Source organism: Eptatretus burgeri, chromosome 4 (genome assembly GCF_056783735.1).
Source record: "Eptatretus burgeri isolate ZD-2024b chromosome 4, Ebu_testis_v1, whole genome shotgun sequence".
Classification (NCBI taxonomy): Eukaryota; Metazoa; Chordata; class Myxini; order Myxiniformes; family Myxinidae; genus Eptatretus; species Eptatretus burgeri.
In genome coordinates this window covers 109143400-109170702 of record NC_140964.1, presented here as the reverse complement: position 1 = coordinate 109170702, position 27303 = coordinate 109143400, and the positions used below count along the sequence as shown (strand labels likewise).

Genomic DNA, 27303 nt, shown 5'->3' with positions numbered 1-27303 from the left:
AATATTCAGACAAAATGTTCCAAACACCGTTCAACATAGTGGAATGCATGGAGTAATGATATGTGCCAATAGTAGGTTAAGTCACAAGGATTTGGATTTGATGTCAATGAAGGGATTAGAGTGTAAAGTGGTTATACTGCAAACAGAAATCATGCCTGGTGGTCGTTGTCATATACAGAGCACCATCAATTGGAGTGAAAACATTTGTGGAACGTCTGACTTGCTTGCTTGATATGATGCCTCTACATGTACCGACTATCATCCTTGGTGATTTCAACGATGACTTCGCTGCAATTGCAGAAACAGAACTAACACTGATTATGGAGAGGTTTGGTTTCAAGCAGTTCGTGTCGAAGCCAACTACAGAGTGGGGAACCACAATAGATCATGTGTATTGCAATGTAGATGACAGCAACATTCATATTGATGTACATGATACAAATTATTCTGACCATGATATGGTATTCTTTACAGCAAACCACTTCTAAAATAGAGATACGAGTAAAACATGGAATTGTAGTATCATAAATTAATTGTTAATGATAATGAGTTGGAGATAAATGAATTGATAAATGGTGTTTTCCGCAACTTTGTAATGCTCAAATATTTTACTTCTGATATATATCTATATATATACATATATATACATATATACATATATACATATATACATATATACATATATACATACATACATATATACATATATACATATATACATATATACATATATACATATATACATATATACATATATACATATATACATATATACATATATACATATATACATATATACATATATACATATATACATATATACATATATACATATATACATATATATATATATATATATATATATATATATATATATACATATACATATACATATATATATATATATATATATATATATATATATATATATATATATATATATATAAATATATATCTTCTTCTTCTTCTTCTTTCGGTTGCTCCCGTTAGGGGTCGCCACAGCGGATCATCCGTATGATCCGCATAGTGATTTGGCAGATGTTTTACGCCGGATGCCCTTCCTGACGCAACCCTGGTCGCCTCTTACGACAGGAATATGGTACACCTATTTTAACCGGGGTATACACCGGCCCAGTAGACTGGTACTCATTTCGCCGACCTCGGAAGGATGACAGGCTGAGTCAACCCCCTGGTGTATTAATTCAGTGGCCCAACAGGGCTTGAACTCAGGACCTTTTGGATCCCAAGCCGCTGCCCTAACCACTGCGCCAACACCAGGCTTTAAAACAGCCATTTTTACAGCCATTTGTCCCTGCTGAGCAGGGGTTAGCTTTTCTTGAGGCAATGTTTTATGGCCAGATGCCCTTCCTGACGCCAACCCTCGTCACCTCTTATGACACTCAGGGATATGGTACACCTATTCTAACCAGGGCATACACAGGGACCAGGACACTGGTCCTCATTTCGCCGACCTCGGAAGGATGACAGGCTGAGTCAACCTCCTGGTGTAAATTCAGCGGCCAACAGGGCTTGAACTCAGGACCCTAGGATCCCGAGCCGCCACCCTAACCACTGAGTCAACACCAGGCTTTATATATATAAATAAATATATAAATATATATAAATATATATATAAATATATATAAATATATATATATATATATATATATATATATATATATATATATATATATATATATATATATATATATATATATATATATATATATATATATATATATATATATATATATATAAATATATATATATATATATATATATATATATATATATATAGTGTTACGGTTGTGGAAATTCGCATTACACCATAAAGGGCCCTCAGGTGAGATATCTCTGTAAGTACATGTGTAGTTAGCCCAAACCCGTTGTATAGAGGGAATTTATGTGATCCATCAGGGCTGCGATGCTTTGAGTTAGCCATTTTTCTGTTCTATCTTTTATTTCAAACAAACAGCATCTCAACAACCACGCCATCCCTACCACAGCGCCAACCACACTACAACCACACCACCTCCACCATCTACGCTACCACATCTTCGCCACTCGCCATTCAGTAGGCCCTGTGCGGTTACGATCTCCGGGAACAAACAAAAACCAACAACGATGCTCGGGGGTTTTCCCGCCTGTTTCTCCTGTCGAAATTCTCCGCGCTCGGTGTGGGGGAAGTGCAATCCGAGCAGGGGGTCAAAGGTGAGAAAAGGTGGGGGCCTCTTTTTGGGGGAATAATTCCCTGGATGAGCCAAGAATGACTCCCCCGGCCCCCGCACGGCGCGGGGTGGAGGGAGAGCGAGAGCGAGAGGTCACGCCCCCCTTCGAGAGGCTTCTCCAAGAAGCTCGAAGGGAGGCGGGGCCGAAAACGGGGCAGAGCCCCACGCTACAAAAGGCGGACAGGACGGACCTTGAGGAGTTTTTGGTCGAGTGGTTGGTCAAGAGATGGTTCGGGTTGAGTTGGTTCTTCGAGGCTTCCTGTCTACTTGTCTTGTCGGGGAAGAGTCCTGCGCCCGCGGCTTGGCGAGCGGCCTGTCACAAAGGCACGGACGGGAGACGCGGCAGCCCCGGTTGAGGTGGACCTGCGCGTCCGGAAGAGGAGTGCCGGAGAGGGTTCGTCGGCCGCGAGAGAGGTCGGGGCCAGGCGCGACCATGCTGACGGTCGTGGGAGAGGGGCTCACCGGCCACGATAAGGGAAGTCACGACTTCTTTTTTCCTTTTCCTTTGCTTTTTGTGTAAATGTCTGTGGGTGGCGCCGTCCGCCAAGTAGTATTGTTTTAAGTGTTGCCGTGTGTTCGCGTGTGGCTCCGGGCGATAGTTCCCGGAGGGTCACGACAGAATTGTCCGTCCGGTGGGCGACGTGCCACGATTCGAGTCACGTGGCTGATCGCACGCGAATTCGCAACAATATATATATATACACATACATATATACATATATATACACATACATATATACATATATATACATATATACATATATATATATATATATATACATATATACATATATATACATATACATATACACATATATATATATATATATATATATATATATATATATATATATATATATACATATACATATATATATACATATACATACATATACACAACATGATTTTGATGTACATCAGGCACTTTACATAAACCGGTCGTGAAATATTGTCGGCGGCTAAGCAAGCACTGGTAAGTTACAAGTACAGCAGATTTGCTGTGCATATAACTTACCAACGCAACAATCATGGTGAATGATAAGTCCAGCATTTTGTGATATTTTGTCTCTATTATATAGTTATTTGTGATAGCTTGTCTCTATTACTGTACACTTATTATTCTGTCTGTGATAATGATATTACTAAATGCATATCTGAAATCGAGTCCAATATCTTGTATATTATTCCTGAGTTTGTAGTTTCGTGTCGCGCTATCTTCGACTTTGGTCTGCGCTCGAGTAACGTGATATTCGGCTTACATTATCCAGAGATGCCAACTTTTGGAAATCAGAATTAGGGAGGATCTGCAACCGACACCAAATAATGTGCGCCAAGCGCACATCTCGAGCGCGGAGCGCTCGACCCTTGCGGCGGGGTCCAGGGCCCGCCTTAGGGCCCTGGAAGCTCTGGGGTTCTAGACGCTCTCTAGTGCCCTCTGAGCCCTATTTTGGAGCATTTAACATGTTAAGAATTCCCACTTTTTGAACAAAAAAAGGGGAAAATTGTGCACTTTTTAATGTTACATGTATGTTAATATTAGTAAGTTAGGGGACAATCAAAGATTAACAAAAAGCACAAAAGAAGCAATATTTTTCTTACCTTACTGGCTGGTACTACTGCTGCTTGCTTTTTCCATGGCAGCTTTGCTGAGTGACAGCTGTGTGGCTCTTTTAGCCCTTCTGATTATGTCTTTGCTGTATTCTCTCTGGTAGCAAGGGGTGCTATGAGCTAGTTTTTCAATTAAGAGAGCTTCCAGGGTTTTGACACTCAAATTGGGACGAAATTCAGTATGATTCTTCCGTACAAGACTGAGTGCCCGCCCACATGATGCGTTCGAATGAGGAATGACCAAGATTCCCTTCATCACTTTGCTCAAATTAGGATACTTCTTGGCACCAGTGCAGGGATCTGTGAGCTGTGAAATCCGATGCCACTGCTCATCCACTCTCACTGTCTCAGTAGCAATTGTAGCTATGGAGGCGTCTGCCTGGTAGTGAGCGAATTCACTCTCAAGACTGTCTATGTCACTATCACCGCCACTGAACAGACAGGGGAATTTCTTGATGAAAAACTCCACACAGTCAAACCCCACTTCTTGGTGTAGCTTAACATCCAGCACCTGAGCATGCTTGGCTAATTCATCATCTAGCGGCCAGGTTTTGAAGATGTAATTGCAGGCTTTCACATAATATGAGCGAACTGCACTGAAGAAACCTTGGATGTCTGACTCACTCAGAGTGAAGGTGGATTTCTTGAGACTCCTTTGTTCCCTTATATACAGTTTGGCATCGTTCCCAATCATGAGGTCCTCATCATTCTTCTGATGATTTCTGTCAGAGAAGGGTACATTTACCAGAGCAACCGATGACACCGATGGTTTCAAAAACCGTATGAAGATATCTTTCAGAAGACCATTCAATTCTCCGTGCAGGAGATGAATACAGGGTTCGTCTCTTTGGAGCAGAAGATTCCCCTTCTCAAAAAGCTTGTTGGCATATCGAAGGAAGAAACAATAGAGTTTTGTTTGTGGAGACAAGAACATCCTGTTGACACGTTTTTCTCTAGATTCCTGCACAGTGTTTGAGGAAGATGCGCTTTTAGTTGTAGAACTCGTAGTACACTTAGCCGCAGGGCGATCACACTTGCGTTTACTGCCAGCAGAAGAGGTCAGACTCGTAGTACCAGATCCAATTTTACGTTTGAGGAGAGAGCTTGAGGTAGGTGCAGCCAAGGAAGAAGACCTCTGATTCGATGGTTTTGCTGAGCTTCTATCAAGTGATTTGGCAAAAGCAGAACTTAACTTGGGTCCTTCTTTGCCTGTAGATGGGACTATCACAGTCTTTCTCGACTCTGAAGGGATCTGCTTTGTAGATGAACGTGATGAAGGGCCGGTGATGCTACCTGCTCTCAGCATTGGTTTTGGTGCTGTCCCTGCTGTCTTCTTCGCAGCAGATACTGCAGTGGTAGTGGTGAATGCTGCTCCACTAGTGCTTGATCCTGCAGTGCCAGTACTGGCAGTAGATACAGTGCCGTCCTTCTTGCTCGTTGTTAGAGTCTTGGCTACAGTTGGTTGCATTTTTCTTCGTACTTCTTCTTTGAAGAAGAGGCGAAGTGGCTCCCACTGTTCAATCAGCCTGTCTAGGCACTGACCAAGGGACAGCCACCTTGTTGCGACATGCTTCAGAATCTTGTGTGTCGGGGCATCACAGAGTTCTTGCAGTGCTTTCACTCCTTTGACGCGTTTACTACTTTTGTCCAAGTAGTAGTAAATATCGATGAGGAAGTCATCTAATTCAATGGGTAAGGCCTGAGCCGCCTTCTTGGCCGTATTGTGCATCATATGGCAAGGGCATCCCATGATGTAGCACTCTGGATTTTGTTTGTGGATATAAGCAGCGACTCCTTTGTGCTTGCCCACCATGACAGAGGCATTATCAGCACAAAAGGAAACACAATTTCCCCACGGAATTTTCCTGTCACTGAACTCATGATCAAGCAGTTTGAAAATGTTTTCTCCAGTGGAATCTTGTTTGCACGCAGGCAAACTTAGCAAACCTTGCTTCACAATCCCAGCACTGTTGTCATAGTACGAAATCAGGACAGGATATAGCTGGGCCTCACCACTGTCATTGCTACCATCTGTAGCTAGGCTAAATGGAGCTAGTCTAGCAATATCGGCAATAGATGAAGCAGTAACATTTGACAACTCACCAATTATTGCTGAAGTTTTTGTTCTTGCACATCCATACTTTGAAGCAACTTTTGAATCTGGAAACATCTTTTGAAATAGAGGTCCAGCATGATCTGAGACTGATATGGGCAAGTTATGTTCCACAATAAATCCACTAAAGAGAAGTTCCGCTCGGGTAACATCCTCTTCCTCGCTTGTCCCTTGTTTGGTGAAATTATTCAGAAGTGTACCGGTACTCGTGCTCGAAGATCTCTCCTTTGCAATGTCTGTGTGCCGTTTGCTTCCAACGTGCTTCCGAATATCATCACGACCTCCGTGCTCAACTGAAATATCAACGCTGCATACTGTACAATACGCATGATGAATTCCTCTTTCAGACTTTCGAATACACGGGTATTGGAGACTGTATTCGGTCTTGTACTTCTGAGACCATTTCTTGGTCTTCGTAAGCTTCTTTTCTGCCATTTCGTAATCAACATCGAGGGCTTGAAGCATCGGTAACTTCGAAGTCGATGTTCCACAGCTGCAGCGCGACTCGTAGAACTCTAGCGGCTGTTAAACACCGCACGGTGGTCGCGACCGCCGGGCTGGTACGGGGCCCAGCTGCATGCAGTGAGCGTATCGCATGCATTTACACTGTGCATACATACCGCATGCACTGTATTGCACACATACCGCATGCACTAAATCTCAGTGCATGATCGCATAAGCGAGATCCAGACCCAATGTTTCGCTGCTCCTCATTTGAATTTGCAATTTTTTACGTACAATTTGGTAGCAGCGAACGTTATGGAGTTACCACATGCTATACGTAGCAGACGATGCTTTTCATTCAATTCTCATACTAGTACATTCTGATTAGTGAACAGTGCAAAAATATCAAAATTTCGGGAGGATAAGGATAGTGATCGTAAGGGCGGGAGTTTGGGTGAATTTTCGGAAGCCTCCCGATGAAATCGGGAGGGTTGGCATCTGTGCATTATCTCAAAGACCATATGAGGTGCATGGTACAAAAAAAAAGTAAATAAAATGGTTCTGAAACAGTGAAATCGTATTCTACTTACTGCATTAAAGTAAAATTACTAATGATACTCTGCATCAGTTCCTTTCTCAAACACACCCACCCCAACATGTCGCACAGAGCGCGGGTTATGCTAGTCTCTAATACAGTCCGAGTCTATTTATAGACTGTCTGATTTTTATATATCTTTTTACCATTCAGTATTGTCTGTGATAATGCAACATTTACAATTTGTGTGTGATTTGTATACTTTGTGATAACATTATATTTATATTTATTTAAATTTGTGATATGGATTTTGTTTGTATTATTTCATTGTTATTTGCATTTTTGCAATATTGTTGTTTATACATCTGAATCATTCAATACAATGTCCATTTTGTTCGCAGTTTTTGTTTGTGGTGTGTCAATATTAAGGCTACTTCAAATCCTTATACACTATGATGAAATATGTGGAATTAATCGTTGATTGTTATTGCTGTACTTATCATGAGCCCTACATATCAATGTAATATATTGTTGCAGATTCGCGCCCGCCGGCGTGCGAACGGCCACGCAACTCTAATCGCGGCACGTCGCCCACCGGACGGACAATCCCGTCGTGACCCTCTCGGACTAACGCCGGGAACTAGTCACGGGTGGGCCTTTCGGCCTCACCACGATCGTGCCAATCGGCCCCCCGCGTGGGATAGGGTTGCTCGCCAAATTCGACCTACCTAAGTACCCACACGGAGGGTAGACCGGGCGATCGCACCTCGCCGCAGGTCGACTTCAGACACGGGCCACTTTAAGCGACCCGTTCCGTACTATCGGGATAACCGAGCGGTGTTATCGTCAACCTGGACGGTTCGATTAATTATCGGGCGTTTTAGCCCACGACCAACCCTTTACGTGAAGTAAGATGGAGATTCAATTAGAGAAAAGACGAAGCGAAACGGGAGAAACAGTTCAACATAGAGCACATTTATTTCGCGATGGAACACGGATAGCACACATATACAATTATACACCAAAAGCAAATGTAAAAGAAGAAGAAACACACAATAATGCACAAAAAGCAAATGTAAAAGCAAAACACAATGCAGATCTACCACCGACTACCGAGCACACGGCAACACTTATACAGTTTTACTTCACAGACGGCGCCGACAACACATATACTCAAAGCAAAAGAAAAAGGGACCACCCTCAATGATGAGGGGGGCAGACGGGCCTGGGGCCGAGACCGCGTCGAGCCTACCCGTCTGGTGATGAGCCGCAAAATGGCGGTGGCGCCCCGACTCCGCGGGCCTCGCGGACAGTGTCTGGAATGGGGTGGGAACGGGGCCCCCTTCTCGCACTATCTCAGCGCGGGGGGAAACAGGAGGGGGGTTGTTGATGCTCGGGGGGATGAGGATATCTCGCTGGTTCGGGTCCCGCGACGAGCGTCTCCACCGCGACCTCGGTCGCGTTATCGGCCTCCCCTCTCCGCAGCTCCCCGACTCTGACACGAGCGCCCCCTCGACTGCCTTCGCCGCCGCCACCTCTCCAACTCTCCACAGCTCCGTCCAACTGCTTTCTCCGACTCTTCTCTTGACTGGCTCTTCCCAACTCAACTCGACTCCACCAACTCCCAACTCGACTTCACCGACTCTTTGGCGAGCGAACGCGGCCCTTTATAGCCCCGTGGCTTCGCTCCTTCACCTTCGACCCTTTACCTCTGGCTGGCTCCCCATTGGACAGAGGAAAAGTGGGCGTGAATGTTTTTTGATCCATGAATCTGCATATAGCGATATTACTCCGACGCACCTGGAGGCGGGGCCAAATCGCCCCATGCTCGCTGATAGGACGGAACAGAAGTGGGCGTGAGTCGTTTTTGATCCGATTTCTTCGGAAAGGCTGGTGTTTCTGCACCCGCTGCTCGGTGCGCGCACTGCACGAGTCCAGTATCGGTGCCCACAAGCGGCGCGGGGATGGCGGTGATGCGATGGTTGCGAGGGCGAGTTGTGACAGTAAAGGTCGTGGCTGTTGTGAAGCGGCGTTGCGGTTGGTGGTTGTTGTGTGATGGCTGTTGAGACGTGGTTGGTGGTGGTTGTGATGGTAGTAATGGCGGTTGGTCCAAAATAAAGATAGTAAAAGAAAAACGGCTATCTAGAGGGGTCGCAGCCCGAATGAATGACATTTATTCCCTCTAAACAACGGGTTTGGGCCTAACTACACATATACTTACAGAGATATCTCACCGAAGGGACCTGAATGGTGGTTTGCGAATTTCGTCAACCACAACAATATGACACTTTTCAATCTGTAGTTTATTATTTAAGCAATGTTTGCCATTGTTAAGATTGTCATTTATAATGGTTTTTACCGTGTTTACTTGTTACATGAAATACATATTACTACACTATATTTGATGACAAGTTTACATCAACATAAAATATTTACGAATAGGAACATAATGAAATGTTGAATTGCTTTAATATTGACCTATTACATACATAGAGTTCTTTCCTGGTATGCCATTTGTGAGAATGTTAATTAATACAACACATTTGATAAGACATGAGAACAGATTTCTGCATTATGTCAAACCAATTTAATGTGCCGTAAATGTCTGTTAGTGGGAAGTCTGACATTGCCTGCTGTCCACTAGTGTACTGTAATCTGGGGTATAATTTGACACTGTAACTCTGAGTGAGTCTTGTAGATGTGCATCAGTAAGGCGTGTTCTGTGTTTGTTCTTGATGAAGTACATGTCAGAAAAGGCTGATTCACAGAGATAGGTTGAACCAAAAAGGCAGGCAACTTTCATAGCTGCTGTGCATACACCTTTGTACTTTTCTGTGTCGACAAGGCACCAAAAGTTTGGTGCATCCTGATGGGCTTTGAGGTGGAGGTCATTTTGCAACGTTAGGGTTTCAATCTCCACCTGTCCAGCATCCACGTTGAAGGTTGCACTGAGTTGCTCAGCAATGCATGTGATGTCCACTTGCATGAAAGGATTTGAAATGAATGACACACATGGCTCAAGTTGATTAAAGTCACAAAACCTGTTCTCAAACTCTTGCCCAAGTCTATTTATGACTTGAGTACTTTTCTGCAGCTTTATCGAAAGCCCCAGATGCAGAAGCATTGTCCTGCAGCACTGACTGCACAGAGGGAAAGTGCAACACTTTCTTTCTTTGTAAATGCACAGAGAAAATGCTCATCATAGCTTTAAATGCATTTACAGCGCTTATCATGTCAGCAACAGTCTTGCCTTTGCCTTGCAGTTGACAGTTCAAATGGTTCAGTTTCCCAGTGATGTCTGTTAAAAATGCAAGGTCAAGTATCCACTCAGTGTCCTCCGCTTTGGATTGCAAGAACACTTTGATTTCACCCAAAAGTGACAAAAAAAAAAAACGCTGCAAAACTCTTCCCCTGCTGAGCCATCAGATTTCTGTGTGTAATAACAGGTCACCATATTCTGCTGACAGCTCCTCCAACAGGACTTTAAATGTCCTGTGTTGTTTGGCTTTGCAGCAGATGCCATTTATGATCTTCACGACAGGGATCATCACATAATCAAAGCCGGTCACTTTTGCACATAATGCCTGCTGGTGAATGATGCAGTGGTAATGTAGAAATTTTAGGAAGTCTGTGTCACCCTTGCATTGTGCAATGAAGCCTGCATGTCGGCCCGTCATGGCAGGAGCCCCGTCTGTAGTCACCGACACGAGCTTTTCTAATGGTACCTTTTTCTCCACGAAGAAACTCTTCACCGCGATGTAAAAGTCAACTCCCCTCGTTGTTGTCTTCAGGGACAGTAGCGTCAGGAGCTCTTCTTTTGTGGAGAAATCATCAAACACCATTCGGATAAACGTCATCAGCTGCGGTGTATTGCTTCTGTCCACGGACTCATCGCACTGGATGCTAAACCACCGGCACTTAGCCAGATCCCGGTCCAGCTGCTCTGTCAAGTTCCCGGACATATCCGACACTCTACTAACCATTGTACTTGCACACAGTTGGACATCGGAGAGAGTGGAAATGACATCGGAACCATTCTTCTCGTCTTTGAACACAGTATTTGCAATAACCATCATTGCACCTTTCAAGACCTCTCGGTCCGAAAAGGCTTTCTTGTTCTTTATTAAAAAAATTTGCAGTTGTAAATGAAGCTTCCATTGTTTTTTGTGACTTTTTCACCGGCCTCGTGAAAAAAAAAAGACTGCTGCTTGCCCAAAGTTGCCTTTAACTCACAGGCTTTTTCGGCCTGTAGTGCACTGCCAGGTGGGTAGTTAGTGTGATAGCTTTTGTGACACGTACCAAAGTGTCTCTCCACATTGTGCCGCTTTGCCGTCGCCACAGTCACCCCACAAATGAGACATACGCACTTTTCTTTCACTGTTGTAAAAAAAGAATTCTTCCTCCCAATCATTGTGAAAATAGTAAGTTTTCTTTCGCTTTTCTGCCATGTTTAGGGTAAAAACCGCACCTTGTGCCCCATAGTAGCTGCTCCCGAGCTTGTCTTAGCGAAAAGAGAAATGGAGATTTGACTTGCGCGGGAAAATGAACTCTGCACCCAGACTGGGTCAGATTTCATATATACATCAAACATTTTTGCTTTTTAAAATTTTATATTCAATATTGTCATTTTAAAATAAAAAAATGCAAGTGCTATTAATTCAAAAAGAACAGCAACACAATTAAATATAAATTTTAGACGGAGCTTCATGGTGACTCGTGCTATTTTTAGAACATTCCCTGCGGGTGACTCACGTGGTCCCTGCGAGCGACAAAGTGCCCGCGGGAACCTTGTTGGCTATCCCAGATATATACCTAAACTTTACACACACAAAATATATTGGAATTCCCTATATATGCTAGATATCCCTTATTGTCGGGTTTTCCGTGTGAGTGTGTGAGTGTGTGAGTGTGTGAGTGTGAGTGTGTGAGTGTGTGAGTGTGTGAGTGTGTGAGTGTGTGTGAGTGTGTGAGTGTGTGAGTGTGTGTGAATGAGCGTGTATGAGTGTGTGAGTGAGTGTGTGAGTGTGTGAGTGAGTGTGTGTGTGAGTGAGTGTGTGAGTGTGTGAGTGTGTGAGTGAGTGTGTGTGTGAGTGTGTGTGTGAGTGTGTGTGTGAGTGTGTGAGTGAGTGAGTGTGTGAGTGAGTGTGTGAGTGTGTGTGTGAGTGTGTGAGTGTGTGTGTGAGTGTGAGTGTGTGTGAGTGTGTGGGTGTGTATGAGTGTCTGAGTGTGTGTGTGTGTGCGTGTGTGTGTGTGTGTGTGTGTGTGTGCGAGTGTGTGTGTGTGTGTGAGTGTCTGTGTGTGTGTGAGTGTGTGTGAGTGTGTGAGTGTGTGTGTGTGTGTGAGTGTGTGAGTGTGTGTGTGTGTGTGAGTGTGTGTGTGAGTGTGTGTGTGAGTGTGTGTGTGAGTGTGTGTGTGAGTGAGTGTGTGAGTGAGTGTGTGAGTGAGTGTGTGAGTGAGTGTGTGAGTGAGTGTGTGAGTGAGTGTGTGAGTGAGTGTGTGAGTGAGTGTGTGAGTGAGTGTGTGAGTGAGTGTGTGAGTGAGTGTGTGAGTGAGTGTGTGAGTGAGTGTGTGAGTGAGTGTGTGAGTGAGTGAGTGTGTATGAGTGAGTGAGTGAGTGAGTGTGTGTGAGTGTGAGTGTGTGAGTGTGTGAGTTTGGGTGTGAGTGTGTGAGTGTGAGTGTGTGTGTGAGTGTGTGAGTGAGTGTGTGTGTGAGTGAGTGTGTGAGTGTGTGTGTGAGTGAGTGTGAGTGAGTGTGTGAGTGAGTGTGTGAGTGAGTGTGTGAGTGAGTGTGTGAGTGAGTGTGTGAGTGAGTGTGTGAGTGAGTGTGTGAGTGAGTGTGAGTGAGTGTGTGAGTGAGTGTGTGAGTGAGTGTGTGAGTGAGTGTGTGAGTGAGTGTGTGAGTGAGTGTGTGAGTGAGTGTGTGAGTGAGTGTGTGAGTGAGTGTGAGTGAGTGTGAGTGAGTGTGTGTGAGTGTGTGAGTGTGTGAGTGAGTGTGTGAGTGTGTGTGACTGTAAGTGTGTGTGAGTGTGTGAGTGTGAGTGTGTGTGTGTGTGAGTGTGTGAGTGAGTGTGTGTGTGAGTGTGTGTGTGAGTGTGTGTGTGTGTGTGAGTGTGTGTTGAGTGAGTGTGAGTGTGTGTGTGAGTGTGTGTGTGAGTGTGTGAGAGTGTGTGTGTGAGTGTGTGAGTGTGTGAGTGAGTGTGAGTGTGAGTGTGTGAGTGAGTGAGTGGTGAGTGTGTGTGTGAGTGTGTGAGTGAGTGTGTGTGTGTGAGTGTGTGTGTGAGTGTGTGTGTGAGTGTGTGTGTGAGTGTGTGTGTGAGTGTGTGTGTGAGTGTGTGTGTGAGTGTGTGTGTGAGTGTGTGTGTGAGTGTGTGTGTGAGTGTGTGTGTGAGTGTGTGTGTGAGTGAGTGTGTGTGTGAGTGTGTGTGTGAGTGTGTGTGTGAGTGTGTGTGTGAGTGTGTGTGTGTGCAACGCGAGGCTCCACAGCATGAACCAGCGAACCGATTTCGATGACACTTTGCCAACAGGTGGAATATATACAGGGAACGTGCGCGTTTGAATTTCGTTGCTGTGCAGCGGCCGAAAAACCGCATGCAGTATTTTCAATACTTGTCCTTCAGTTTTGAATGTTGAGAAACGAGACTTCGGAATTAAACAATTCGAGATATTTAGAAAATTTTACTCGAGCCGATTTTTAATTGAAGTTTTATTTTTCAAATGGTAGTCCTTCAAAAATTGGGTGTCTATTTACCGTCATTTAAGGTGTGTATACAGTGTTTGTAAGGAACTACACCGTCGTTCCACTTTCGATCTCCTCGATCCAAACGTTATTGACCAAAGTGAAAAGGATCCAAAATAAATGGAATCACCAGCATTTGTCTTTGTGCATTTCTAATAATATGTTTATTTATTTACCGAAAACCATTCCACGACCCACACACCACCTTCAATTATTTATTTATTTTCCAAAAACAATTCCACGACCCACACACCACCTCAAATTATTTATTTATTTACCGAAAACGATTTCCCACCCACACCCTGCCTCCAATTATTTATTTATTTCCCGTAAACGATTCCACGATCCACACACCACCTTCAATTATTTATTTGGCGAAAACGATTCCACGACCAACACACCACCTCCAATTATTTATTTATTTACCGAAAACGATTCCCCACCCACACCACCTACAATTATTTATTTATTTACCGAAAACGATTTCACGACCCACACACCACCTCCAATTATTTATTATTTAAAGTGAGGTGGCGTAGGAAAGTGGGCATGGCTTATGAAAAGTATTGTGTGGCTCAGGAGGTGTGGTCAAACAAGAGCATTGAGAGAAGTTTATCGGGTTTTCCGTGTGTGTGTGTGTGTGTGAGTGTGTGAGTGTGTGTGTGTGTGTGTGTGTGTGTGTGTGTGTGTGTGTGTGTGTGTGTGTGTGTGTGTGTGTGTGTGTGTGTGTGTGTGTGTGTGTGTGTGTGAACGCGAGGCTCCACAGCACAAACTAGCAAACCGATTATTTTTCAAATGGTAGTCCTTCAAAAATAGGGTGGCTATTTACCGTCATTTTGTATGAGGAGTGCCAGTTGGCAAAATACGCAATAGGAAAAATCTTGCCAGGCAGAGGAAAAATGGTATGTGAACCAATACGTCTGGGCAATGAATCTTCGTCGGTGGATCGGTCAGAATGAAAAGCATTGTATCCAGCGCTTCGATCCTAGCGAATCCCTCGTCGCCTACCGGCTTGTATATATAGTTGCAGGACGGGGGTCGGGTAAGAAAAACATGTGGGGGGGGGGGAGCTATCTCGGGTTCCCACCAGACTCCCTGGATTCGCAGGCCGTCACACACGGATAACTCCGTGACGCGGCGGGTTGCTAACTGACTGTGAACACCAACAACTCAACCACGCGACTTAGGGTCCTCCATCTACAGTTTATCCAGTTAACTAAAAAATAATCATGTGATCTAATTACCGGGAGACACACCCTCGGTAAGCTTTGTCCAAACAAGATCACTTTACCGGTTCAGATGCATCTGAGTGACACTGCAAAGGACGTACTGGCTAAAAGAACGGATCGTTGGGAATAAAGCCCCGGCTTGGCTAGGATACGGACCATGTTGGATCAATAAAAGAAGAGACAAAAACGAGATGGGAACATTTCTACATAAGGATTTATTACAAGCAGGTGAGGAAAAATATGTGGCACAGTGAATGTAGTTTATTGTTGTGTGTGTAAGTAGAGATAGCAAGAAATGTGAGGTGCGACAATAAAACAAGCATCTTACCAAAGTAGACAGAGCAGAGTTATCCTGATATACCTTCTGCAATCTTAACTTAAGTGAGGACAGGCGCCATGAGACACACACACACGCGCACGCAAGCACACGCGCACGCGCACACGCAAAGGAGTTAATGCGAAGGAAAAGGAGAGGAGATGAGGCTAACGGTCTTGCAATACCTTGCACGATTGACCAACCGCGTCACCCACTACGTTTTCAGGGATGCTCCGCTGGACGATCCCTCTTTGACAGCTGGTGCGTCGTCTCTTGCTTGGCTATCCAGAGAAGGAGCGTGACCATCAGGCGTGAGGGAGGGACTTTGGGTGGAGCCAGCGGTGAGTGGATAGAGAAGGCGGAGTCGAGAGCGAGTGGGTGGAGTGGCGGACAGGATCAGGTGGGTGGGTGGAGACAGCGACCTGGCGGTGAAGTAGGCGGAGTCAGCAGCGAGTGGGTGAAGGGCGGAGTCAGCAGGTGGGTGGGTGAAGAAGGGTGGAGTCAGCAGGCGGGTGGGTGAAGAAGGGTGGAGTCAGCAGGCGGGTGGGTGAAGAAGGGTGGAGTCGAGAGAAGAGCGGGACAAGCAGAAACCAGTCAGAGCGAGAAGACAGGAACCGCGAGCAAGACCCAGACAACCTCGCGACCCGTCCTTTATAGACCCTGCGGTGCAGGGCGGGGAGCCAGCCCAAAGCGATGTGTTGTCACCGGAATTGGGCACTCTGATTGGGCCCCGGCCACTGCACGACCCGGCCGCCATGACCGGAAGCGGCCTCACTGTACATCCGGCTAGCCATAGCTGAGCTGCGGAATCGTCTCGCTTCGAACTCCGTGATGTGAATCGCCTTGCACCGAACTCCCGCGCCGTGCCCCGGCCTGGAGTCGTGTCGGCTCCGCATGCCTGCCCGGGCACCCCCGGCTAGCGCTGGTCAATGTGCTTGCTTTGTCCATACGCCATGCGGCCCGAACGATCCAGGCCGTACAGCACACCTCTGCTTGGCAGCAGCCTCGTCGGGCGTTGGGGTGAGAAGATGTCTGCCGTCCGCGAAAGCCACCCGTGTCCGTGGTGGTGAGTGAAGACCGACGGAAAGATGTTATTGTAAACCCATGCGCAGACTCGAATGAAAAGATGCGCTATGTATGCCCCGTAGTGTGCGCGGATCCACCACCGTACATGCAGTTATTTATGACAAGCTGCGCCCATGTCTGCCATCGTGCTTGCGGTTATTTATCACAGGCAGTGTGTGTGCACGGTGCCAATCCGGATGCGTGCCATGAATTGAAGGAAAAGATTGTAGATTATTTGATGTAGATTCAGGCTGAAAAGAGCATAGATATAAGTATTAGATTCAGAAATGGTTTGAAAAGAACGTGCCGCATGCGTCCTGTACAGCGGGGACGAGGTTGTTTGGTTCTACTGTCGGCCTCCTGAACAGTGGGTGGAGATTATCACTGTGCTGGACGTGTTCCTTGCAGTCTAGTGGTTGTGGTGGTCTGTTTTTCTATCCCCACAGGCACGGCACGTGCTGTCGATGCTTGTGCTGACTTTTGCGGATGCATTCTTACAGTGAATGGCATGGCCACGGCGTTTACAGGTGGCCGTTGCTTGGATTTATCTCAGGAATAAGAGAAAAAGAGTGGGAATTAAGTTAGAGATATAATCAGACATAACTATGAAATCCACATAACGCACTTGCCCCGTTTGTCCCATTAGACAAGAATGAAATAACTGTTGGGGACCACTGTATGATGGATGTGGTTCCCATAAAGGCAACAATATATATATCTTCTCGCATCCCTCCCCCCAATGGTACAGCAGCGTCTGGTGAGGAATAGCTCTCTCCATCTCGCCACCCCCCTTCCTTGCTCTTCCCCTCCCTCCTGCATCCTCTCTCAACCCCCCTCAGACCATGTGTCAATGAAGTTGAAATTTAAAACATATATTCCCATCACAACTAGATCATAATTGTGAAGTTTCACATCGATTGATAAAGCGGTTCCAGAGAAAACATTAAATAGTTTTCTTCAATCCAATGACTCCAAACCATGTGACCTATTAATTATTCCAAAACAAACTTGTACACCCATGCCTTGGGGAACATTTGTGTGAAGTTCCCTCTCGATCTGTCCAAATATTTTGGAGAAGATTTTCATAGGTTTTTGGGTAAATCCAATATGGCTGCCAAACCATGTGACCGATGACATCATATCTGTCAACCTTTTGTTCCTCATGGATAAGCGGTCATATTTGTAAAGTTTCGCCTCAATCAGTTCAGCCACTTCAGAGAAGAAGATTTTTGAAGGTTAAAAAAAAAAAAAAAAAAAAAAAACTTAAAAAAAATATATTGCTGCTGAATCACATGACCGATGGCATCAATTTTTTTTCTGTGGACCAGTTTATCCTGAGATGACCCTCAACAATTTTTCATACTGATCAGATGTAGTGTCCTACAAATGCAGTTAAGATGTCATAATGAAAGCACCTATGAAATCATAAAAAAAATCCTTCACATTCCTCATGAAGAGTACTTGCCATGTGCCAAGTTTAAATTTTTTCCTTGGTGCGGTGTCAGAGATAGAGGTCCAAAGTTTTTACGTTTTTCCAACATGGCTCCCACACCACGTGACCTATCACATCATAATTATCATCAAAACATTCTACGTGAGTAGTCGCCCCAATGGTGAAAATTTTGTCGAAATCCGGAAAGCGGTTGTGGAGAACCCTAAAGTTCTGTGCAGATAAACAAACAAACAGACAGACAAACAAAGGACCCAAAGGACCCAAATGCAATACCCTCTCCTTAGGTGAGGATTAAAACAAACAAATTTATTTTTTGCTAATAATGGGAGACATCACATTAAGTGGTGGTGGGCAGATGACTTTAAATCCTGGCAGGAAGTATGCAGGATAACAGACTCACAAAAAGATTTCTCCACAAGTGAGAGAAGTGCTATCATGAGATAAAATTCCAGAAAATGGTTTCTCCGTACCTTTTAGTCTTCAGAGTTATGAACACTGCCCCTCATAACACTCCATGACCGTATTACAAAAAAAAAGGGTCCTGCCCCCTGAAAATATGTGGAATACCTTAAAGGCAGGATATTTCTTTCCAAACTCTGACATTTTGGTTTGTGGCTGTGAAAACCATCAGTGATGAGTATTTGGTTTAGAGGCCAGGAAGGGGAGGAGCAAAGTGCAAGGCATATCCAAAATAAATAATTATCTGGAACGATTAGTGTCGGGGTGCCCTCCCGCTCCCATACCTCCCCCGAATACCCAAGCCTGCTCACACATATCCCTTTGAGATCTGAAAATGTTTCATGTTAAAATGGCTATGAAATGATAGTTCCGTGAGAGAGGTTATAAATAAATAAATAAATAAATAAATGACCTTTTGGGCCATAACGCAAGAAAGAATCATTTTAAATTTTCACAACTATTTAAGCCATAATTAAATGGTGTAATAAATAATAATAATAATAATAATAATAATAATAATAATAATAATAATAATACTACCATTCCTTTCGTGCTCTAAAGGAACATAGGGCTGCCGAGACAGCTTCAATGGCAAGGAATACAGTCCTGGATGGGTCGCCACTCCGACGCAGGTTACCCCGAATGGTTATTATCCCAGCACACGGGTACTCATTTTGCCGTCCTCAGAAGGATGACAGGCTGAGTCAACCCCACCTGGTGCTGATTCAAAGGTAAAAAAACAGCAGCTTGAACTCAGGACCCCAAGGTCTCAAGCGAGCCACCTTTACTGCTCAGCCAATATCAGGCTTGTGATTAATCATAATGAGAGTTTATTCTGATGGAAAGAATCAATTTGACAAGAGGTTCGATTTGTATTTTTTTTGTTAGCAAATGCGATCATGATTAAAGGAGGAAAAATTCTGGAGTCTTGTATTTTATACCAACAAATTGGATTTGGCTTTGGGCGGTAAGGTATGCATGCAAATTGACAATATAGGCTAGCGTAAATCAATCCAAGGTAAGAAATTAAGATGATGCACAAGAAAGAGCAAATACAAAATAAAATTTAAAAAACGATATTTAAACAAGGCTCTTTCAATGACCCAGCATGATAATGATCGATTGCACTTGATATTGCAGTGCCAGTTATATGGGCAAATCGATACATCCCAAACCCTACTGGAGACATGTTCAGGAAAAGACAATCGACTCACATTTCTGCCGCTCAGCAAGAGGTCCACGACAGCAGGCAGACAACCCACATGAGATCTCCTTGAAATCTATGTGGTTGTCTCGGTTCTCATCGAAAGCGTTGAAGACTCCTGGACAAAGGCCAAAGATACAAGCAAATGAAACATTACAAAGTTTTAAAGATCAACATGAGGACATCAGCAAAATCACTATTTTATTGCAAAGAGTTCCTGGATTTTTGTTATTTTATTGTTCCTGGATAAGCAAATAAAAAACTTGTATAATAAGCAGCAAATCCCAAAGACTACCAAAAAAAAAAAAACACAAAAAAAAACCACCAACACATTGAGTTTTGGGAAACCAAAGCATTACAATTGGAAGGACAATTTACCATTCCAAAATAATGGATGCTGATTGAGGTATGCTAACCACCGTGGGAAAAAGGATAAGGTGACATTTCGGGCATTAACCGCAAGTCGGACCAAAAGAGTTTAATCTCAACATGAACACGTCAGCAACTCAATATTACTGGAAAGAGCAGACAATATTTTTCTTGAAACAAAAAATAAGCAAGGTTATTCATCAATGTGTGTGCCATCACCCAGATGGACATTAACATCGGCGCCCCATCTGCTAGCATTAGCTAGTGGATGTTAAAGATCCAATGGTGGCCTTCGTGGAGAGTCAGTGAGCTATTGCCGGCACCATGAACAAATTACAAATTCCTGCTCTAACCGACAGGGGGCACTGCCACGTGCTGTGTAAAGAATGACGAGAATAAAAATAAATCAGAACAGCGCAATTATCAGTCTCCTGTTGACCGAGCATCTGTAACGATGTATTCGGTACTTCTTGTTGGATTTGATGGACCAGGTTATGATTTAAAAGCAATCTACGACAAGTGGCGCAAAAAAGCAAATTTGCTAATTTAGGATTTGATGAAGAGGGTGAGCGACATCCATGTCAACAGTGCCTTTGACTTTGAGGTTTGCCCAGAAGCACGTGTAGGACAAGGACATTGGAAAACACACTCCTTTTCCATGAATTGCAAGATATTATAAATGAGGCAATGGACAAAACACAGAACAACTAGAACGGGCACTCAGTAGAGCGCATACCTTCGCCAACGCTACATTTCCCCCCCCCCCCCAGAAACCGTTGATTGTGAGGGTATTTAATCCCATACCACATCTGCCATCTCATATGTGTTATGATGGCTGAAAAACATTAAATTTCCTGTGTCATATCATATATCACAAGATTGGGCATTGAATTCAAAACATTTTGGCATTGGTTGCATGCAACTTGGATAAAATGACGATTTTGACCTTTTCATGACCTCGAGCTTGACCTTTGTACTCTTAATTTTGTAATTGGTATGAGAGTGTGGGGAACAGAACAGTCAACATTTTGGTGTTGGTTTCATGCAAATCGGATAAGAATTGACCGTGTTATGACGAAAACCGCACATTTTGCAATGTCGTGACCCCCCCCGACCTTTGACTCCCAACCGCTAATAAGGGTTATTACGTCATTGTGGCATGTCACATATCACAAGATGGGGCATTGAATTCTGAACATTTTGGCATTAGTTGCATGCAAATTGGATACAATTTGACCGCGCAATGGTAAAAAGACGATTTTGACCTTTTCATGACCTTGACCTTTGACCCGATCGCTCCCAAAATCTAATCAAATGGTCCTCGGATAATAATCAATCATCCCACCAAATTTGCTGAGATTCAGTTCAATACTTTTGGAGTTATGCGAATAACAAACAAACAAACAAACACATATTCACAAATAAATAAATACACAGCGATCAAAACATAACCTTTGCAACAAAGTTTGCGAAGGTAATGAAACTGGCATCCCAGAACAGAGGAAATGGCTCGATGGGAACACCAAACTCAATGGAAATTGTATGTACACTGCATTCCAATTTTGTGCAAACTCCCCCAATCCCCTTCACAGCTAAACCTGGAGGAACAGTTTAATGGAAGACGCTTCACAACAAGTTTGAAATGTGCCCGTGATAGAATGCACAAACGTTTTGGGATTTTTCGCTATAGAAACAGTTGCACTCGGATTACATTGAAGATAATAAGAGCAGATGATAATCACCATACTTTTTCGAATCATGACAAAGAGATTAGGAGGCCGTGGACAAATCAGCAAGGTAAATTAGTTACCAAGTGAGTCATCGGTAAGTGGCGAGATGGGAACAGACAAGCCATCGGAGCAATTCGGGTGCAGAGTGAGCAATCGAATCAAAATCAATCGACCCATAATCACATGAACTTGCGACAGTGTTGGTCCAAGATAACTTGATTAACAACTTAGCTCTGGAATAATCAAACATGAGGTTCAGCAATGTGGCTACAAACAGCCAGCTCAACAGCTTTTATTTAGGTGGGAAAGGAATATGGTAGCCCCATACCTTCAGCAATGGTGGGTGGAAGTGGAGGAGACAACAGCGGCGCAAACGTGTCCAAGTCAAAACGACCAGTACGTGACTGCGCTTTAAGTAACCAGTACCTTTTCTCCAAATCGATTATATCAACCTCTGCCACTGGGGTCAAGGATGGCAAGATAAGACCAAGAAGGCAAAAATCAATGAAATGTAAAGCATAATGAATGAAACAAAGAAGGATCTCTTAACAAATAATGGATGACTGACACTTACAAAGGAAGTTCATGGACGAGGTTTCAATATCAATTTGGCATTTTAAAAATCGGATGACAGATGTTAAAAATAAGTGATAATTGGATGGATTATTGAAATAACTAAACAGAACATGAAAACATGAATTACAACCTTCGCCAAAGGTGGGCGTCTGTGTATGAACAGGATGTCTCAAAAAAAATTATGGACGGATTCGGACAAGACTTGGTGAATGAGTCGAGTCGGTGACAAGTACAAGCCCATTTGATTTTGGAGGTCCGGTTCCAGATCCGGCCTATCATTGGGATACAAAACGTAAAGTGTTCAGCCTGGCAGAGGCACGTGCTCGATACCAAGTGCCATTCTAGTCTTGCAAATGCAATAAACAGATGCAATGCTTTATGACCAGGCCAGCTCCTCATTTAGACCCCCAAATAGTTGCTCCTCAAAGATAGGCCCCATAGCCTTTCCAGTAAAAGAACAGCTGATACAGCGGTGCTTCGATTTGATGGCTGCCATGGGAATGTGAACAAAAGTGTCTCCGGTCGATAACGTACAGCTATAAACACACTCTCAGGAACGTGTCGGATGGCGCAATGAACAGTCCGTGAAAAACCAAGTCGAAAGCATCATTCCAAGCTACAAGCAAAATGGAACAACAACAACCAAAGATATTGACAACACATCAGATCGAAACTCAAATAAAACAAATTGGAGCTAGAGACACGACAAAGTAAGAACGGTCAACCGCATGGCTTTAAAGTCACTCGAGACAGCACACGTTTCAGCACACTTCTCGAAGAAATGCAATGCATACAAACCACTTACTCATGCTCTAAATACAAATTGAATCTGACCTGACCGAGGTTCTTTTTAATCCGATCTCAAGCTAAAATAGGTTATTTTGTGGCTGTTTACATCTCAAAAACTGGTACAACGAGGAAAGGCTGTCAGCAGTTTTTACCACGTGTATTCAAATGAAATTGCCCGACTGTTCACAAATAGTCCAGCAGCTTACCTATGGGCCTTACATAAGTGCCAGAGCAGCATAAGAAACAAGTGGTTGGATCAAAGCAGTGACTCATTCATTCTCCTTGGACAGTGGTTAAAAAAAAACAACAACAAACAAAAAGAGCAAGCTTTAAAGGAATCCCGACGAGTGAAACCCAAGTATTTTCTGAGGATAATGAATACAGATCAATTGGACAGAGCTTGCAGAGGAAAAAAAAAACAACAAAACAAACAAACTGGGGAGGAGACTTGAAGGGATGGGGACGAGACAACCATCACCTAATTCTCTTTGCCAGTTAATTCAGTCAGAGATCGCTGAGAAAATGGGCGTAGAAATAAAAAGTTTGGGATGACAGACGATTAAAGAAGAGCAGTTTTACCTCCATCACCAAAGGTGGACGGAGGTCATGTTTTCACTCCTATCTTTTGTTTGTCTCTGTGTGGCTGAGCAGGATATATCAAAAAAAAGTTATGGACAGATTCGGATGAAAAACTTGGACAGTTTGTGTGTGACAAGGATTAAATAATTATATTTTGGTGAAGACTCCGAAATTAGAATTAAAATTTTTTTTTTTTTTTTTACAAGTGATTCTGCACCCAGAAGTGTTGATGGAGGTGGCTGAGCAGGTAAGCGAGATGTTTACGGATATTTTCAATAGCTCACTGGAATCAGGAAAGGTACCGGAGGATTGGAGAGTGGCAAATGTAACACCACAATTTAAGAAAGGATCCAGAGAAGAATTGGGAAAGTACAGACCTGTTAGTTTGACTTCAGTTGTGGGGAAGGTGTTGGAGACATTAATTAGGGACCAGATGAGGAACCATTTAAACAAATACAAACTAATTAAAGGTAGGTCTTGTTGAACAAATCTTTGAGTTCTATGAAGCAGTGTCTGTTTGGGTGGATGAGGGAATGGCAGTGGACAGAGTATATCTAGACTCGAAGAAGGCATTTGATAAGGTCTCACTTTGGCGAACAACCTCCGAAGTGTTCCTCCAGATGAGGAACAACCTCCAACCAACATCGGAGGTTGTTCGCCAAAGTGAGGGCTTGCGGAGTGGCCTGTCAGGTAGCTAATTGGATTGCAAACTGGCTTAGTGACAGGAAGCAAAGTGTTGTTTGTGGGAGGATGTCTTGATGGGAGGATGTAAGTGGTGGTACCTTAATGGGAGGTACCTTGGGGATCAGTACTTGGACCATTACTATTCATTGTTTACATCAACGATTTAGACAGTGGGGTGAAGAGTAGGCTTTCAAAATTTGCAGATGACAAAGCTTGGAGGTAAGGTGGATAGCAGAGGGGGTGGTGATCAGATTCAGAAAAGTATTGATTCTTGTATAGATTTGGCAAAACATTGGCAGATGGAATTTAACCTTAGCAAGTGTAAGGTGTTGGGGATGGGGAAAGTAATGAAAAAAGATTACGGGATGTAAGGGGTAATTTTGGAGCGTGTCGCACAGGAGAAGGATCTGGGGGTGGTAATAGATATGGGAGGTAAGCAGGCAGCACAGTGCCAGACAGCTGTAGGTATAGCAAATCGGGTTTTAGGTTGTATTTGGAGGGGGATCATTTATAAATCAAGAGTTGATGTTAACATTGTATTGGAATTTAGTGAGGCCACATCGAGAATATTGTGTGTAGTTTTGGAAAGGGAGAGGGGGAGGAGGACCTTACTGAAGACAAGTTGCGAGGGTCTCTATCCCCGCCGCCCCCCCCCCCCAATCAAACAGGATCCTCGTGTCAGAGAGAGTGAGAGGGGAGGGTTGAAACACGTGAGGGCTAGAGATCGGGCCATTGAACCACTTGGCCGTGATGGTTGCATTGAAGTGACAGGCCGGATTCGGACTGGGCAACAGTCACAAACTGCGCAGCTAAAACAATATAAACACTCCTCAATTTATCCCTGTCTCAGTTTCCTTAGAGCATGCAGTGTGTATTTGGGCCCAAAAGCACTCCCCCCCCAAAAAAACAACAACAATAAAAACATACGATGTGTGACACCAGCAAGTGTCTGGTAGAAGGTGGGTGTATCATTGTCATTGGTAAGAGTAACAGTGACAGCTCCAGCCAATAACCATCTGGAGAAGATCAGCAAGTCCTTGTTGAGTAGAAGCCAAGGGCGGAAATGATCATAGCTCACACGCTCGCCCTGCACAAAAACAAACAAAAATGGCTGAAACACAAAAAGCACAGAGTACAGTTTTAGCAATACGTTTATCTCTACCTGGGTGACTAATCTGACTTGTTAATATTTAAAAAAAACAACAACAACAACAAAAAAACGAACTCAATCTACAAGTACTTCTCCCGAAATTCTCCCTTCATTAACAAATATAATGAGGAGCAAATTCCATCTTTTAAATCTTGCTCTGCATCGGCACAGCCTCAAAAGCCGTCAACTTTCCTTCAAATGCACATGGTGAAAAACTAATGTTGCAATGCCAGTGATCTTGTGGAACAATCAATTCCACACAAAGGCTGTAGAATAAACTTGTCAGAGGGTTCTGTTGTTGAAGCAAACAGCCATAATTAAGTTGGCTCAGAAACATTTCTTTCAATTCCACTTGTGAGCAAAATTGGGCATTAATGTGGAAACCAGAGCATGGCACAAATGCCGACGAGCGTGTGAGACTGACCTCACGAAGAAACTGTTTCATGGAGACTGGAATGGGCTGTCCATCACATGCCTGCAGCAGTGCCTCCATTCCCTCACGAGTCACATACGAACCGGAATCATTCGCACAAACACTGAAAATGTCTATTTCGGGCCAGCAACATAAAAATGAATAATAAATAAAAAACAGACCTGATTACAACATTTCCTCTTGCAATTATAAAATATAACAAGTGACATCATTGTCAACCTAATAGTTCAGGTCAAAACTGAGGCCGAAAAAAAATCCAACCCCCCCTTGGCTCACACTTGAGTTTCTCTTCATCACGGCCTCGAGTGAGCAACACAAGACCAACCATCAGCTCCTTGAATGTTAGTCCCTTTCCGGAACCACCGAAGGAATTAAAAATCACCTGAACGGGAGAGACAGTATCATAGAATGAGCGGGTAAGTTATGTGTGATGGAAGAGGCAAAGTATTTCTCAGCTGATCAAATGTAGTCAAAAACTTAATTCATTTTCTTTATTAAACCATAATGCACATGCAATCGACTCAACCCAAGGGAGAAACATTGGTGGGGGTATGGGGAGAAATGGGCGCTTGAGCAGAACCACTGGCGAAAGTACTAATCTTGGATTCCTTTATCAACTCAGTGAATACCACGTTTCTCGTGCGAAGTGCCCAGGCAGGCCGCTGCATGCTCAAAAGTGTGATGGAATGGGGGCAAGTGGAAATGCCCCAGACACAGTGTTCATGGTGGAGATTTTGACTGGGGCCGGTCCCAAGGCAAATTCAGAGAATACAACCCTCGACCTGCAACCCTTTCTCCCAAGTTGTAATCCAGAAGGAAGAAAGCTCCAGTCTCGATTTCCCACTAAAAATAGAGACCATGAAGACATGGCGAAGTGATCCTTTCAACTTAATGTTTTATACAAGAAACATCAAAAGTTACCAAAACTGCCTTGTGGTGGCTATGTGCTCATGGAGACATCACTTTTCATCTTCAGATGTTGGCACTTCCTATTGTTATGAAGAGAATGTGACCAAAGTGTTGGATTGTTCACTCACTAAAAGGGAACATAAACTGGGTTGAGACCATAGCAAGACATTATTTTTGCCCGACAAATGCTCTGCAGCAAGAACTGCAACCGCACGCATTGCAAGAGGAACAACAGCTTTGGGAACTTTGTGGATACATCTGGCTGAAAAGTCAGTGGCACGATATTCCTTTACAAGCAATGAAGTGTGCTCAAATATAAAGGTGTCCGTCCCGTCGTAATTCATGATTCCCAAATGCAGAAAATTTAAACTGAATGACAATTGTACACATCATCAAATACGTAGCAGGAACATACATCAAGTGATGTACCAATTGGCGTATGTGTACGTATGTACCAATTGGTGTATGTGTACGTACACTGAAAAATGGCCGATTACAGCTTGCATGAGCAAAGTCAGAAAATTTTTGCATCTTTTTGTGATATTTTTCTTTTCAGAAGCGAGGCACATGAAAGAGCAAGATTTAACCGACAGTGAGACAAACATCAAGGGAACGAACAGGAAAATACGAGAGGGAAGAGGGGAGGAAACACTTAAAATCGCAAGTAGTATTGTTGTGCTCAGAAAGGTTAATG

General features: G+C 43.8%; 1 protein-coding gene across 7 annotated transcripts in view; it reads right to left on the bottom strand.

Moving 5' to 3' along the window:
- USP32 (ubiquitin specific peptidase 32) overlaps positions 1–27303 on the bottom strand; it is a 165500-nt gene that overhangs the window by 96516 nt on the left and 41681 nt on the right. For all 7 annotated transcript variants that reach the window (XM_085879641.1, XM_085879644.1, XM_085879643.1 and 4 more), the window contains exons 3-7: positions 25977–26082; positions 25692–25813; positions 25045–25204; positions 21818–21949; positions 19401–19508 (exon numbers count right to left, since the gene is read on the bottom strand). In XM_085879641.1, the coding sequence (XP_085735767.1) occupies positions 19401–19508; positions 21818–21949; positions 25045–25204; positions 25692–25813; positions 25977–26082 (628 nt within the window). The remainder of the gene's footprint in view (positions 1–19400; positions 19509–21817; positions 21950–25044; positions 25205–25691; positions 25814–25976; positions 26083–27303) is intronic.